Source organism: Vicia villosa, linkage group LG1, assembly GCF_029867415.1.
Source record: "Vicia villosa cultivar HV-30 ecotype Madison, WI linkage group LG1, Vvil1.0, whole genome shotgun sequence".
Classification (NCBI taxonomy): Eukaryota; Viridiplantae; Streptophyta; class Magnoliopsida; order Fabales; family Fabaceae; genus Vicia; species Vicia villosa.
In genome coordinates, this window is record NC_081180.1 from 94,934,501 (window position 1) to 94,952,338 (window position 17,838).

At 32.9% G+C, this 17,838-nt stretch overlaps 2 protein-coding genes across 2 annotated transcripts; one reads left to right on the plus strand and one right to left on the minus strand.

The window, feature by feature from the left end:
- Positions 1-6,442: 6,442 nt before the first annotated feature.
- On the plus strand, positions 6,443-8,178 carry LOC131612806 (probable WRKY transcription factor 27). Its single transcript, XM_058884556.1, has 3 exons — positions 6,443-7,049; positions 7,414-7,527; positions 7,625-8,178. Exons 1-3 carry the CDS (start codon positions 6,583-6,585, stop codon positions 7,935-7,937), a joined length of 894 nt encoding a protein of 297 aa, XP_058740539.1. The 5' UTR covers positions 6,443-6,582; the 3' UTR covers positions 7,938-8,178.
- Positions 8,179-14,209: 6,031 nt separating this feature from the next.
- Positions 14,210-17,398, minus strand: LOC131643595 (pentatricopeptide repeat-containing protein At5g52850, chloroplastic). Its single transcript, XM_058913853.1, has one exon. The coding sequence runs from the start codon at positions 17,347-17,349 to the stop codon at positions 14,698-14,700; it is 2,652 nt and encodes an 883-aa protein (XP_058769836.1). The 5' UTR covers positions 17,350-17,398; the 3' UTR covers positions 14,210-14,697.
- Between the last annotated feature and the right edge of the window lie 440 nt (positions 17,399-17,838).

Below are 17,838 nucleotides of genomic sequence, written 5' to 3' on the forward strand. Positions count from 1 at the left end.
CTCTTACATGAAATCTAACTTAAGTGAGAATTGTTGTGTGACAATAATTGAGTAAATCAACTAGCCAATCAATCCAAACACAAATTGAAAGATTTCATTTTGCTATATACCCAGAAAATTTGGACCCCTCCCACGTTTAAGGGTACGAAATTAATGGGTTTGCATCAAATATGATAGTGGTAGTGGACCCATACATTTTTTGCTATGTAGTAAAACTCAAGCTTCCCTCACAAACTATCTCTACTTCAAGAGTTCCTTTTTTAAAATTTAATAATTACCGTTATGAGAGAACAATTTTGTGCACGTCAATTTAAATCACTTATAGAGATTCATATTCACTTTCACTTACTATCATGCATCAAAGATATGCCATAAAATAATTGTCAACTCATATTCTTATGACGTGTAGTGATTTCTTGCTGGATACTTATCCCTGTGGCTGATAACATATACTATATAAAATACCAATTTCTTGCAATAAAAAATCATTTACTTTGGTAAACTTTTAGGGAAAAGAACATTGTACTATAACTTTTATTCCTTCTTTCATATGCTTATCTTTTTCTATATTATATTAATTTAAAATGAGTATAGTTTAAGGTCTTTTATACGTACAGATTAAAAAATATAATAATAATTTCATAAAATATTGTATTTTTATTAAATTAACCTTATTAATCTATTGGAAGTACATAGTGATAATTAAAGGACATAATTAAAAAAATAACAATTATTTTTATCTTTAAAAGTGAGACTGACATTCATTTTGAAATAATTTTTTCTTTAAAACGATATTCTTTTTGAAACGGAGAGTACTCCTATATTATATTGAGATCCATAAAATATTGTATTTTTACTAAATTTATTAATGTATTGGAAGTACATAGTGATAATTAAAGGATACAATTAAAAAAATAGTAATTATTTTTATATTTAAAAGTGAGACCGACATTCATTTTAAAATAATTTTTTTCTCTAAAACAACATTCTTTTTGAAACAGAGAGAGTACTCCTATATTACATTGGGATCTATACAATATTATATTTTTACTAAATTAACCTTATTAATGTATTGGAAGTACATAGTGATAGTTAAAAGACACAGTTAAAAAAATAGCAATCGTTTTTATTTTTAAAAGTGAGACTGACATTCATTTTGAAACAAATTTTTTCTCAAAAATAACATTTATTTTAAAATATTTTTTTTTCTAAAACGACATTTATTTTGAAAAGAGAGTACTCCTTTATTACATTGGGACCTTTTCCTTTTGTCTTGTTCCTTCACTTTTTTATTCCTTTTTGGTTTTGTTGCTTTTTGTGCTTTTGTGATGTAGATATTAAATTTTTTATTGAAATAATTATTTTTTTAATTTGTGGATTATTCACTTTAATAGTTGAAATTGCACTCCTTAAAAATAAATAAGCAAGTGTATCAACCACTTTAATAGTTGAAATTGCACTCCTTAAAAATAAATAAGCAAGTAAAATGTCTAGAGTTCGAATCCATCACTAATTAGATATATCAATACAATTATCAATTCAGTTGGTTTAACAAGATTGTTATCTTCAATTCTGACCATACGAATGCTGAGAAAAACATTAAAAAAATGATTCCTCATTTATGGCCATGATTGTGGTTTTGATAAATATTCTCAATCGTTGCAGATAATATTGATATAAAATACTAAATGTTTATGTCATATATTATCCGATATGAAACTCTTAATAAATAGGAGAGAAGATGAATTTCAATTAAAAATATATATTTGATTCACAAGAGGAAGAGGAAGAGAGAATTTTAAACTAATGTACCTTTTATCCTTACAATTCTAACCTTAATGTTAAGGAAAATCAGGGTCGGTCCTGGGTCAGGGCAACCAGACCCACAATCTAGGACTTCTAATTAGGGTCCTCATAATTTTTTTGGGCTTTAGAATTTTAAAATAAAGTATTGGTATATATGACGAATTGAACTCAGGTAAAATAATTCAGCTAACGTAGCGGTTCTGTTCTTTTAATTTCAACATTTGAACGTGGGTTCGACCCATGCAGCAACCATATTCTATTTTTTCTTTATTTATTTATAAAACTGCCAAAGATATTTTATAGTCATATGATTTTTTTGATAATATTATCTTTAATTAAATCATTATGATTATATATAAATTAAATTAATAGATTTAAAATATTTTTGAATTAGAGTTAATCTACTCTATCGGCATATTTTTAAGGTCTTATAATTATTGTTATTAGTTTGACTTTCTTCACGCTATTATATCAAGTCATATTAAAATTTTGAAGCATTTATCGTATTCTCTCAAAATATTAAAAGTCTCATAACTTTAAGAATCATTTTCTCAATATATATATATATATATATATATATATATATATATATATATATATATATATATATATATATATATATATATATATATATATATATATATATTGAGAATGTGAGAATGAATAAGAACCATTAGATTGAAAAAAGAATGGTTGAGATTAAATTGTGATTTTTAATAAATCATGTGTCATTAAGGGGAAAGACAAATTATTAATCAAATTTTAAAAAATATTTTTTAATCTCAACCATTAAATATAAATTTAATGGTTATTATTACATTCTCACATTCTCATATAACTTAGTCATTCTCATATAGTTATGCATATATATCTCTATCATAACGGGGCTTCAAAATTATTTGAGACGACCCTGGGGAAAATAGTTATGCATAGCAACTGTTTTTTTAATATATTTTACTCAAGAAAAATTTATCCATTAATAAATAAGACAAATATTCAATGCCCTAAATAAATTAATACAAATGAAAAGAAAAAATAAAATAAAACAAATTAAAACAAAGACTAAATTGAAATTTTACCTCCCCTATTTTGTCTAATTCACGAAATTAGTCTCTATATTTTAAATACAAACAGTTATGGTTCCTCTATTTTAAATTCAAACAATTTCAGTCTCCTTCTCATTTTTTTCATAGAAAATTGATGAGATTTTTTGGTTTTTAAATTATAATTTTATCTACAAAGTTCAATAATAGATTTATATACGATAATTTGTTATATTTTACAAATAATTTTTCATTTCAAAAGTGACAATATCGTTAAATTTAAGTATAAAAGTATGAGAGGGAGACATACATTGTTTAAATTTAAAATAGGGAAACAAAAACTGTTTAAATTTAAAATAGAGATACCAATTTCGTGAATCAGAAAAATAGGGGCTCAAAACTATATTTATGCCTAAAACAAAAGAAAGTATAGTCATAGTAATGAAAATAATGAAGTTGTGGTAAAAAAATATAAAAGTAGAAATGATGTTGATATGAAAGAGAAAAGTATGTAAATAATAATAGTTGTAGCATATGTGATTGAGTTGAGAGTGTAGTATATGGTTTTTCAACTATCGTTGACTCCACATGTCTTTGATCACATCCCAGAAGATTCATGTTTGTGTATTTTATAGCCTTTTAACCTCATTCAAAGTAAAACACCCAAGGCTAACATAGCTGACCCTTGGAGATGCTACAATATCCCTCCTTACGTTATCACGAGTCAAATGATAATTAGAGGCCTCTATAACTGTTCCATCACTACTAGTATCCATAGTAGGAAACTCCACCTCAAACTGGGTTTTCTCCGCGATTGTTTCTAAAAGCTTTATCCCTTGGTTCTTAATCATCTTCCTCCAAAGGAACTCTTTGCCAACCAAGTAAGCTGCTTTGATACCGCCTTACCCTAGAACTCAGTGACAACTCAACGGTCTAATGCATCTTTATCCCACTTCTTCTGTGAATTCATTAAACTGTTCTGAAACAATTTTTAGGTAATCATCATGCATTGACCTCAAATCCCATAGCACTTTCTTATCAAGAAAGCTTTCACTAGTTAATGATGAATGAAAAACATAATTTGAACCTTATAAAATATATATACTACATATTTTAGACCCACATTCAACTCTAGTGCGATAGCCTAGATCATCAAATATCCTTACGGACAACAAATTTCGCTTAAATTCTGGAACATACCTCACATTATGAATAATAAACTCACGATCATCAAACATTTTAATTCGGACCGTACCAATACTATGAACCTTGCAAGTCTTATTGCCACCAAGGTAAACTAATTAACTTTGCTCCAACTTCAAAGTCTCAAAGTATTCTATTCTTTGACACCATGAACCTTGCAAGCCTGTCTGGTACTCGGGGGGTCCTATAGATGCGTCCCTACTGACAGGGTATGCAGATCATTCGGCTAGGCATATCTGGGAGAGGGAGGAAAATTTTCTTTGTTTATTACTTATTATTATTTTTTATTCAGTTTATATCTTTGCTTGAAGATAATAGTGTTTTTTTTGGAAAATTTCAAGAGAGGAATCCCCAAAGGTTCTACAACGACGGCCAGAAGATTGCTGCTCTCGCGCAGCCTGACGAGCTGTGGTTCCAGGATGCATTCGCAACTTATAGTTTGAGGGACCTCTGCACGCTCGGCTTCCAAACGATTCATAACGGGATGTTGTTGGCATTTGCGGAGAGGTGGCATCACTCTGGACGACATTGCATGCCTCCTGCACCTACCTATCATGGGTATCCTCCTTAGTCGCGGTAGGCTGACGAAGGAGGAAGCGATGGAGATGCTTATTGAGGAGTTGGGGGTTGATCCTGCTGATGCGCTTGAGGAGGTGGAGAGGTCCCACAGAGCGCACGTTAGGTGTCACACCTTGCAGCAGATATATGATTAGGAACTTCTTGCGGCACATCAGGATGCTGGTGACGAGGAAAATGCTTATATACACAGAGAGCGGGTGCTGAGGACTTACTTACTATATTTGATAGGTATTCAGCTCTTTGTGGACACGAGCTTAATGAACACAAACGTCATTTAACTGACGTACTTATCAGACCTCGCACGTGTCCATGAGTACAACTGGGGAACGGCTACACTGGCATACACCTACCACACATTCGGAGAGAGATGCCCGTAGAAGGCGAGGACTATGGCTGGCAATTGTACCCTCTTAGTGGTAATAGTCTTATATCCTTCTGTGTTTTCTCAAAGTTTATTATATATTTGTCATAGTATTTTTTATCCCCGTTTTTTCAGGCTTGGATACTACAGCACTTTCCTGACAATATTGGCTGGGGAGAGGTGTCGGGCTACGCTGAGGACATGCCGCGTGCCAGAGCCTTCGCCCCCCAGAGGGAACCAGTTGTCGGAGCCTTACAGGTGATGTCTTGACCGCATGGCTGCTAAGGACACCCACTTTGACTGCTACGCTGATCACCTTGAGACGGTTTTATTTGATGAGATCGTACTATATTCTGGATGGTTGGCTTCCAGTTCGACCATCATAGTTTGTTATCTTCCAAAACGCATCATGCTAACTTAATAACCATCATAGTTAATTGGTTATAACTGCTATTCTTTTTCTTTCTCTTAGAAAACAATATTACAAGTTTACAAGAATAACAAATAACCTCTCTCACCTTAAATTAGGATTTGTTGTGTGCAATGATGAGAGACTAGTATGATATTTATAATAAAACCTAACATACGAACTAATAAGCTTTTTCCACAAGGCCCATTACACAAGCTAACTTAATAAACAAGCTAACTTAATAAATTAGGGTTTAAACACTAAAACCTAATTTAATATGCTAACAACCCTAGCATCTTCGACACCTGCATGCTAGATCCATCTTCGACTACAACATGCACATTTCGACACCAACATGTGAACAACCTTCGACTTCATGCTTAACCCTGTCGAACTGTCGAACCAAGAAGCCACATTCCGATCATACTAAAGTTCGATCCAATATCTCACATAATCAAATGCAAATCATTTGAAAATTTAGCATATTGGTCGTAGATGCATCTACGGAACACTCTGTCTAAACACGTTCCGTAGATGTACCTAAAGAAACAAATTTTTTGAAAAAAAATGTACTTCCGAAAATCCCTCTACAAAAAAGCAGAGAACAAACTTAAAATTTCGTCAGGTGGATAAGAGATTCACAGGGTGGATTGAGATTTTCTCTTTCATTTTCAACCTCAAAAACGTTATTTAAAAAAAAAAAATTAAAAAAACTTACTTATGGGAATAAAATTGTAAACATATATACCGGTACCATGAACGTAGGAACTTTTCTAACTAGGGGCATCAAAATCATCGTCACAATTCTCTAGACTTTAGACCCCACTTTGACATTTTCACAATGTCAATGAAAAAGGCAAAGTGATTTTCTCATTTTTAAAGGACCAAATAAAAAACTCTCAAGCTCCTCCAATCCACAACATCCTCCAAGTCCAACCTAGCCCACATAATTCCACTTTCACATTTTCTTTCAACTATAAAAATCATTATTACTCAACTCATGCTCCACCATTCTTCTTGCTTCATCCTCTTCACTTTGTCTCCAAAAAAAAGTCAGCGCCATCTTTTCTCTAACATTTTTCTCCTTATTAGTAACTTGCTTCAATAACCAAAAACATCACACCAAAAAACTTTCAACTTCCTAGCCATAACCAAAAAAAATTGTCTTTGCATTCATAATAATGGATGAAGATTGGGATTTGTTTGCAATAGTTAGAAGTTGTCAATCATCTACAAATAATACTTCAAGCAATAGTACTACACCATCTTCCATTAATTCCACTTGTGATTTCAATGTAGAATTAGAATATGATGCATTTTCTTTTCCCAACAATATAGTGCAACCTATAACCAATGAGATTCAAGAGCTAAACCAATTATTCACATCTTTTAACCCCACCAACACCACTACTACCACTAGTGCTCATGGTATCAATCCCAATTCCCCTACTCATATGGCAAAATGCATTGGACAACAACAACACCATCTTCCCCCTATTACTTCCTCTTCCATTTGGCCTAACTTTGTGCAAGAAGCATCCACTTCTACCTTCAACAATTTCAATAACCAACAACTACAAACATTTCAGAAACAAGAATTTCAAGTACCACAAAGCTTCCAACCTCAAACTCCAAGATCAAGAAAAAGGTATATAAATTTTTTTTTCTTCAATTTTCACTAATAATTAAGTATTCCATTTCATTACTTAAAAATTGATCTTTTACATACATAAGGCCAACATGGTTTGAAAAGACTGACTGCAACTGCAAAAAATGGCTGCGATACAGTTATTCACCGTTTTTATATTACAGAATAAATTATAGTTAATTCACATTGTGACAACCGTAATCAATGTCCCAACACCTGTATTAACCGAAATCAAGAAAATCTATACGGGACTGCATAAAACGCGACCGTTTTTTAAAACCAACATGGCATAATAAAAATAGTACATTCATAATACATTTATATTATACTAAATTTTTTGCAATCTTTTCTTTATATTAAATAGAAAAAGTCAACAAGGAAAAATGGTGTGTCATGTGACAGCAGATAATCTCTCAGCAGATTTGTGGGCATGGAGAAAATATGGACAAAAACCTATTAAAGGTTCTCCATATCCAAGGTACTAAAATATTCATGAAATTATCAACCTATGATAATTTTTTTTTTTTTTTTAAGGAAACTAACGACATAGTACTATGTTGTTGTATTAATATTAGGAACTATTATAGATGTAGCAGTTCCAAAGGTTGTACTGCACGAAAGCAAGTTGAAAGAAGCAACACTGAAGCAGACATGTTTATTGTGACATACACAGGAGATCACAACCATCCAAAACCTACCCACCGGAACTCGCTCGCCGGAAGTACACGAACCAAGTCGCCGACGATACAGCCATCCACTTCAATTTCTTGTCAAGCTAATAACACAAATTCTTCTTCCTCCTCGTTAGGAGCTTCGGTTGAAGAAGAAGAGGATATGGAAGTGGAAATGGAAAGTGATGAGGAAGGTGAAGAAGGTTGTGAATTGTGATTCACTGCTACTTGGTGGCTTCAATCACTTTCACGGTTGAGTTTTTTGTTTTTTGTTTTTATGTAAATAAATAGTTTAAGAACAAGACTTATGGGGCATTTTCTTAAGTATTTGTGACATTGTTTAAAAAGCTAATAAGAAAATGCATTAAACTTAAATAGTGTTTGAGTTGTGTGGTTGCATCTCTTAGAGATTCCCTAAACAATGGTATGCAAAATGTTCATCAATGTTTGATGTCGTATCAATCAAAGTCAAGTTTTTGAAAGTTCCACGTAAAACAAAAGAGTGAATACCTTCCACCATTAAAAATGATAAAAACTGTTTGGTAATCTTAGTTTACAAAATATTTTTTATTTATGAATATTGAAAACTAAAAAATTAAAATAAATTTTAGAGGTTTTGATTTTTAATTTTGAAAATTAAAAAAGAGAAAAAATGGTACAATTTTCATTAATGATAAAATTTTAATATCTTACAATTTTAAAATGTAATTTTTTTAAATGAATAATAATTTTTTTAATGAAAACTATATGATTTTTCATATGAATCATATTGTTTTAGGAGTTAAAGTTGTGGAGGAAGAAAATAAGTATGTTGAAGAAATTAGATGTACGGAGAAGAGAGATCAAGGAGGGAAGAGGGAGAGAGAAGTCAAGCTCAAACATGTTCAATGAATATATCAAATCGAAACTGCAAAAAACTGCATTTGGTTCGTATGTGTTTGAGCTATTTTTTAACAAACCGCATGGTTCGGTTCAGTTCGCGGTTTGTATTTTACAAACCGAACCAAACTGCATTATGTTACAACCCCCAAACTTCACTTAACCTATATCCAACCAAAACTCAAACCTATTATGCATTAGCCTTACGATTACGAATGCTTTTCTCTTCCTCAAACTTAAGATTTCAGTTTAAGTCTTCTCAAATCTCTCATAGCGGAATTGCGCATTCTTCTCATCTTCTTTTTCAAGTACTTATCACCTCTTCTTTTCTAGTCTTTCATCTCTTAAGCTCTTTCCTTTTCATCTTATTATTTTTATTCTACTATTGTCACTTTCAATTACGTTTTTAATGATCCTCTTCTTATGTAATCTCTCATCTTGTCTGCTCTTTCTTTTTCATCTTTTCTAATCTTTCATCTCCTCTTTTTTCTATTTCATTATAATGTTTTTGATTTTGTTTTATGCTATAATTTTATGTTTTTTATTTCACTTTTATCTAATCTTATTTTTGTATATTAAATGGAAAGTTGTTATCCAAATATGATGAATTTTGTTGTTATTTGATAACGCATAAATGACTAAATACAAAGTTATGTTGTCATCTATATGTGTATGTATGGCACAATAATTTTTTGTGAAAAACCGAACCAACCCAAATCACATTGGTTTAGTTTAGTTTGGTTTAGTTCGGTTTTATTTCTAATAGCCAACCGAACCAAATCAAACCGTACACTTTTTTGTCTTGCGGTTCGGATGATTTTTCACGTCAAAACTGCCCAAACCGCACCGCGAACACCCATAGATGTGGCTATTCAATTAAAAGAAATTGTATTTGATAGTCGATTAACTAAGGTAGAATATATGTGTGTCTGTTGCAAGAAATCAAAATTTTAAAAATGGTAGATTCAAATGTGTGGAGCGGTAAGGAAGTGCAATGGTTTGCAAAAGGAGCTCAAGGAAGGTCACATGGCTTAATTATTATGTAGAAATCTGAATTTTTTTTAGCTTAATTTTAGTTTTACAGGGGAAGGGGAAGGGTTTGTAGGGATAAATGTAGTTTGAAAGAAAATGTCATATTACATTGTCAATTATTACTCTTCTTGGTGCATTCATAAAAAGAGAAGGTTGTGGAATGAATTGGTAGGTTTCAGAAAAAAGTTACCTAGCGGAAAATGGTGTGTAGTTGGGAATTTTAACACAGTTGAAAAGGAGAGAGAAAACAAAGGAATTAGTTATCAAATTAATCGAATCGAATGTGGGAATTCCAAGATTTCCTAGAAGGTTTGGATGTGGTTGATGTTTCTGCTATTGGAAACAAATTTACTGGGTCGAGTAGATAGGTTTCCAAGAAGGAGGGAAAACTTGATTGAAAATTTTAAAGGGAAAACTTAGAACCTAGAATTATGAAGTGTTTGGGAAGATAAATTTAGGGATAAAAGATGCTTCTAAAGAACTTAATAAACTGGATCAGTTAGTGGCAAGAGAATTAAGGCCGATTTCAAATGAAGTAGCAACAAGGTGCTTTGAGGCTTCTGCAAATGTTAGCAGAGGATACTCAAAAATTTTCATGCAGTTGTGAAGATGAAATTTAGAAGAAATGCCATATTGGAACTGAACACTGATAGGGGTAAGTTAGAGCGAGTGGAAAGAGCCTAATTCAATTAGAAATATTTTGGAAAGAGTAATATTTAGGCTACTAACAGGGGTATATTTTAAGATTTTTGTGGAACAGTTCAGTTTTGAGGAAATTAAGGAAGCGGTCTAGCATTGTGAGAGTGAAAAATCTCCCGAGCCTGATGGATATAATATGGGCTTTTTTTTAAAATTGTTGGGATGTTCTTAAGGAGTATGTTATTTATTTTGTGATGGAATGTCATGCTAATGCAAAATTTCCCAGATCCATCACTAAATCATTTCTAACTTTGATCTCAAAGACCCATAATCCACAGGAATTGGTTGAATTCAAGTCAATTTGTCTTATATGGTCTCTGTATAGAATCATTTCCAAGTTGTTAGCTGCAAGATTGAAAAAAGTTGTTAATTCATTAATATCTCTTCGTCAATCAGCTTTTATACCAAATAGGCAAATGCTTGATGGGGTGTTATTAATTAATGAGGTGGTGGATTTTGCAAGGAGAAATAAAAAAGAATGTATTTTTTTAAGGTAGATTTTGAGAAGACATCCAATTGTGTGTCTTGGAAATACATTAGATATATTTTGCAAAGGGTAGGATTTGGGTATAAATGGTTAAAGTGGGTGGAAGGTTGTGTATTCTCAAGTAGAATGGTTGTTCTTGTAAATGGAACCCCTACTTTGATTTTTGAATCTTGGAAAGGATTATGCAAGGGGACCCTATGTCCCCCTTTCTGTTTCTTCTTACATAAAAGGATTAGTTGTGTTAATGTTAAATACCATTCAAATTGGGGGAATTTCAACCTTTCAAATTCAGTGATGAAATTGAATCTAAATTGATGAAATTTGTCGATGATACAGTGATTGTGGTTGAAGGAACTTGGAGAAACAAGGAAATATCAAGGCAGTGTTATATGGATTTGAGTTGGCTTGAGGTTTACGTGTTGTTTTTTGTAAGAGCAAGCTCAAAGGCCTCAATTTGAAAGAAGCGTCAACATTTTTGTCTTGTGGTACAAATTCCGTACCTTTCTCTTTTCTATGAATCCCTGTTGGAGCCAACCCTAGAATAAATTCAACTTGGTCCCCAATTTTGACTAAACTTCGAAGATGTCTTTCAACTTAGAAGGGAATGAATATGTCGTTAGGAGGGAGAGTGGTGCTCTTGAACTTTGTCTTTAACAACATCCCTATTTACTTTTTCTCTTTATATAAAGCTCTTGAGGCGGTCCTTGATGAAATATAGAAGATTCAAAGATCCTTTATGTGGGGTGGAACTAAAGAAAGGAAAAGAGTTAACTGGTTTAGTTGGCTCAAAGTTTGTTTGCCAAAGAAAAAGGGAGGCTTAGGTGTTAGGAATCACTAAAGATTTAATGTGACATTGTTAAGAGAATGGAGCTAGCAGATTCTTAATAATCATAATGTTGTATATTACAATTTGTTGTCATGAAGGTATGGTTCAATCAAAGATAAATCTTAATGTTCATGGGCTAATATAAAAAAGGATTTGCTTTTGTGGAAGGATTTAAGGAAAATAGGTGGACCAGTGAGAGGAGATACCAACTGGTTTGCAAGTAGTTGTACCTACAAGTTAGGAAATGGAGAATGCATAGACTTTTGGAAGGATAAATGGGTTGGCCCTATTCCTTTAAACACTCTTTTTTAGGTCATTTTTTGAATGCCCCTCAGTGCAGGCTAATTGTGTTGAGATGGGTTGGTGGTTGAATACACTTGGTTTTGGGACTTAGGCATTGAAGGTGCAGGGATAATAGAAAAAGTGAAGCGATTTAGAACAATTTATGGACATTTTGCACATGATTCAACCGAATCAGAAAATTGAAGACACTTGTGTGTGATGGAAGAACAAATTTTGTTTCTCAGTCAAAGGAAGCTATGAAAGGTTGGAAGATTTATGCTATGTAGATTCACAGTTGGATGAGGCCACTATTGATGAGTTAAGGAAGTTATGGAAATCTAATGTTTCAAGTAAAGTTCACTTATTTGGTTAAAGGGTAATGTTGAATATGTTGCCAATTAGAGTGAAGTTAGAAAGAAGATGGGTCATTTAGAGAAGTCTCAATGTGGTATGTCCTTATGTGGACGGGCATGAATTCAGTGGCAAAGTATAATCAATGGCAGGTAATCTAAAGTTGTTTAGGCAAAGGCTCAAGGGAAGAATAAAGAAAAATATTATTCAAAGAATGAAAAATTGTTTAAAATAATTGGAAGGGAATTGATGAGAAGGATACATTAATCAAAATCATGTCTTGGAAATGATTCTCAATAAAGTATAAAGGGCATAAAGAGTATTGATGGTTGGATTGGAGTTGTAATTCTTTATTTTGTTAATCGAATTGTTGATAGTAGGAGAATTTGTGTGAAAGTTAACGTAGTTATTGTGTTTTTGGCTGAATTTCGTTTGTTTTTAATCGAATTGATATAAAGGACTTTACTGAATACCATTTGACATAAGGTATTGACATCATCAAAACCAATAGACAATTGTACCTGCACATCACATGGATCCTTATTATCCCTCCTTTTTTATGATGGCAACACACCTTTAAAGGATATGATAAAATAGAAACATATAGATAAAATATTAGAGTGGTTAAACTTTCCCTCACAAATAAATAAAATGTACATTACTCCCTTTGAGATTATGCTTCTTCCTCTTTGGAATTAACAAAATGGCGGGATAATAATAAATAACACTAGCACGTAGATCACAAAAATAGCTCATATAATAAAAAAGGGTTAATTGGTAAAAAGGTGAAAATAGGCACACAGAGAGACACACATTAGCAAGACTTAAGATCATACTTCTTCCTGCAAATGATAGCATCCAACTTTGAGAGATGTTCTTTTATGAGAAGTATTATGCCGACTTTCCCCTTTTCTTAAAAACTTTATCACACAATGTGTAAAATTTATAGGATTTCTTCCCCTTTATTCTTTCTTGAAGCAAACTCAGCTTTCAAAATCGAAAGGCAATTATGGAACATATTTCTTTCTATCTAAAATCTCTTTCCAAAAATAATTCTTTAAACGTGAAATGATTTTTCCACAAGAAATCATTTCTTTTGCCTTTGATCCTTCTTCATCTTTGTAGAGCTTTAGATTTCTTGTTCTTTGGGTTGATCTTTTTATGGAAGCCTTCCTCTGATTTGTAAATTTATAACTCAAGAGAACCGAAGCTCCCCCATCATAGACCTTTCGATTTAATTATGCATCATATCAAAAAAGTTGTTTGCACAAAGATTCGTTAGTTGCAGCGAATCAACAAAAATATGCACAAGAAAAATGTCATACTCGATTTTCTTAATAAAAAGGAGTTGTATCAATCTTCCCTATTTGAAAATTGTTTTCAAGCAAAAACTTGCTCAGACGATCATACCCGACTCTAGGATTGTTTCAAACCGTAAAAAACATTTTTCAATTTGAATACATGATTAGAAAATAAAGAATTTATAAAACCGGAAGGTTGATCCATACACTTTCTCTTGAATGTAACCGTTCAAGAATGCACTCTTTACATCGAACTTGAAAGAGTTTAAAATTTATAATGCATGAGAAAGCTAAAAGCATCCTTATGGTTTCTAATCTATCTACAAGGGCATAAGTTTCATCAAAATATATGTCTCCTTGTACATTGTACCCTTTTTCAACGAGTCTTGCTTTATTTCTTAAAATATTTTTATTTTAGTCAAGTTTGTGCGAAATACCCATTTGATTCCAATCACTAGATTAATCGAAGCTCTAGGAACAAGTTTTCAAACGTTGTTTCTCTCACATTTATTTAACTCTTTTTGCATAGCAAGAAACCAATGTTCGCCGATGGCATTCACTCGGTCATTATTTTTAATATAATATTTCTTTTTCATTTAAAAAGAAAAACAAACTATATTAACTTAGTGTGAAGAATAAGAGTGAACACATACTATGCTTAGATGGTAAAGTTATGTCTGAAATCTGGGAAAATTTCTAACAAATTGTTTTATTAAGATTTTTTTTTTTCTTTTGTAGAGCCGCAATATTATCCTTGTTGTCACTTTCTAACATTAGTAATGTCATATTTATAAGAAAATTGATAACCATAAACTAGTTCACATTCTGACCTGACTCTCTCCAACTAAGGAGCTGAATCTTTTACATCTTCACCTAAAAGAGCAATAACATCTTGAGTTTTCTAAGAATATTGATTAATGAATAATTTCAGTCTCAGTAACTATTGGCATTTTTTATCAAAACCACAAAAGGTCCCCTACATTGAAGTGTTCAAGATGGAATAAGATTTCATTGCACAGTTCATCCTTCAATATGCTAAGTACACACAATCAGTTGGATTTGATTTCACAATCCTGAGCATGCGCTTATCTTTTGTTCATCAATTGAAACTGTTTCTGCATCAGGGATGACCTCTGCAAGAACACTGGCCATCCTTAAAGGAATGGAAACGTTTCCTATCCCTCACAATTATCTCCCTACCAACCACTTTGGTGGAAAGCATTATAAAAGTATGGCAGTGAGGGCAGATCAGTGAATTCTTATATATACGTATTGGAGCTATGGTTGGTACATTAAGAATACCATATGCAACTGCCAATTGCTCTGAGTGGTATAACTTATCTTCATTCTCTTGGTATTGATACCCTCTATTCCTAAATTCAGTTGTAAGAAACTCCAGCTTTTCATTAATCTCATCATCAATCTTCTCTCCTGCCGAGAAGTGATGAACTCTGCTTCTTATCTCCATCCAGCACTGCCCAGGACTTCTCCTTAAACCTCTTTCTCTCATCAACCGACGTGTCTTCTCTCCAAAATCAGAGAGTCCAGCGTTGTCGTATATGTTTGCAAGAAGCAAATATATTGCAGGATCAGATGAATCAAGCTCAAGACATCTCCTTGCCATATCTTCTCCTAGAGCAACATTTCCATGTAAACTGCAAGCATTTAATAAAGTTTTACAAATCAAAGAGTCTGGCTTGAACGGCATTGTTTCAATAACTCCCATAGCTTCCTCTAGACGGCCACCTCTACCAAGGAGATCAACTAAACACACAAAGTGATCCAATTTTGGTCTTATATGGTATACATTTTCCATTGAATAGAAATACTCAAGACCCAGGTCTAATAAACCACCATGGCTGCAAGCAGAAATCAGTGATAAGAGCGTAATAGCATCAGGTTTAACTCCTGCTAACCTCATGTCATCAAAAGCAGAGAGAGCATGGGTTATATATCCATTTGATGCCAATCCAGATATCAAACCATTCCATGAAAATGCATCTGGCTCATTCATATCTTCGAAAGCTCTATGGGCATCATGCACACTACCACATTTGCTGTACAAGTGAACTAAGCTGTTTGAAACTGAGTTATATCTCTGGAAGCCTGATTTGACTGAATAACAATGAATCTGCTTTCCAGCTTCCATTGTGCCTAAACCAGCTGCAGCTGATAAAAAACTTGCCAAACTGAATTCATCCATCTTAATCCCGTCATTGCACATGTGAATGAAAACGTTTAATGCCATTCCATGGTCCCCCTTCTGGTTTAGTCTTACAGATAAACATGTGTATGTGATGGGATCTCTTCGTTCCATCATACCAATTACAGACCATGCCTCGTCCATCATCCCCCCTCCAGCATATGCATCTACAAGAGCATTCCCAACAGCTATATCTATATCTGCTTTAGCTTTTATTATATGTCCATGGAGCATCATTGTTGGAGCAACAGACCTCATTTTGCTGCAAGCTCCGAGAATGGTAGTCAGTGTAAAGGAATTCGGTTGTACTCCTGCTGCTTGCATATCAGCAAACAACTGAAAAGATTCTTCTTCTAATCCATTTTCTGCAAAACCAGCAATCAAAGAAGTCCAAGAGATAACATTTGGTGATGCTATCCCTCTAAAAGCTTTCACAGCATTTGTAGTGCTGCAGGAGCATTTCATGTACATATCAACCAGTGCATTTCCTACATAAAGATCATCCTCAAGTCCAATTATGATAACCCGTGAATGAAATTGTTCCCCTAGGTGCAATGATAAAATTGAGGAGCTACCGTTTAATAAACTAGAATACGTAAAATTATTTGGTCTGATGCCAGATGATTCCATATCGAGAAATGCCGTGACAGCCTCTCTAATCTGCAAATTTTGATTAAATCCAGAGATAATGGTGGTCCATAAGCACACATCATATTCAGGTGTCAAATTGGAGACCTTAATAACATCTTCCATCTCTCTGCATTTTGAATACATATCAACAACAGCTGTTTTTAACACCAAATTCATTTCAGCACCAAATACAATAAGCTGTGCATGCAACATTTTCCCATACGCCAAGCCACGAAAAGAAGACACCGCACCTAAGAGTTTAACAAACGTGAACTCATTCGGGTAAACACCTGCTTCAATCATTTTGACATAGATTTCAAACGCTTCACCCCATTTACCAGTTTCCACTAAAGAAGAAATCATCGTTGTCCAAGACACAACATCACCACCATTCTTCACCAACGAAAGCAATTTATACGCTTCAACACTACTACAACAACTTTTAGTATAAAACTCAATCAAAGAAGTTCCAAGAAAAGGATTCATCTCTAACCCAAGCTTCACAACTGATGAATGAATTTGCAACCCACAATCAAACTCCCCTAAAGCCAAACACGATCTTAAAGCACTAGACAATGTAAACTCATTCGGGTACTCACCCAAACCTAACATCACTTCAAACAACTCAAGGGCATCAAAATGATACTTATTCTTGGTATGAGAAGACAGAACAGTGGTCCATGATACAACATCTCTGTAAGGCATTTCATCGAACAAATGGCGTGCATGATGAACTCCAAAGCATTTCGAATACAGAGATAACAAATTGTTGTTTAAATACATGTCATGTTGAAGACCCAGCTTGATTATGGGGCTATGAATGCATACTCCTTCTTTGAGGGAGTTTGAGTTGCAGAATGAGAGAACTCGCAAACAAGTTTCTTGGAAGCGGTATAGAGAAAAAGTATGAGTAGCAGTTTTGCTACATAGGATTTGCATGTCTATGTTACGCTACTCTTCCCAGTAGACACAGAGAGAGTATTAAATAAGTGCGTGGAAAGCACATCTAAAATGTAAGGAAGTCGGTAACCCTAGCCACATGTCTTCTTGAAAATAATCTTAGCCACATGTCATTTTGAAAACAATCCTAACCACATGTCACAAACTCTATATTAAAATAAATAATAATAATATAATAATATTAAACCACCACTATTATTAATAATAATATAATATTTAGTTAATAATAATAATAATAATCTACTTCTACTTAATGTAAAATAATAATAATAATAATCTACTTCTACTTAATATAAAATAATAATAATAATAGTAATATTAATAATATAATATTCAATTACCACTATTAAAAATATCCAAATAAAAGTTATTATTAAAAAAATCTTTCAAACTTATAAAATCTTGAAATCTAGCCTATATTTCAAGTTTAAAAAATATAAAAGTAAATTTTAAATATATTTTAGATAA

Excerpts from the sequence above, each read along its gene's own strand:
- LOC131612806 (XM_058884556.1), top strand. The coding sequence starts at position 6,583 with ATGGATGAAGATTGGGATTTGTTTGCAATAGTTAGAAGTTGTCAATCA. Across the intron at positions 7,050-7,413 it reads ACTCCAAGATCAAGAAAAAG|AAAAAGTCAACAAGGAAAAA; the intron begins GTATATAAATTT and ends TATATTAAATAG. Across the intron at positions 7,528-7,624 it reads AAAGGTTCTCCATATCCAAG|GAACTATTATAGATGTAGCA; the intron begins GTACTAAAATAT and ends TATTAATATTAG.
- LOC131643595 (XM_058913853.1), bottom strand. The coding sequence starts at position 17,349 with ATGCAAATCCTATGTAGCAAAACTGCTACTCATACTTTTTCTCTATAC.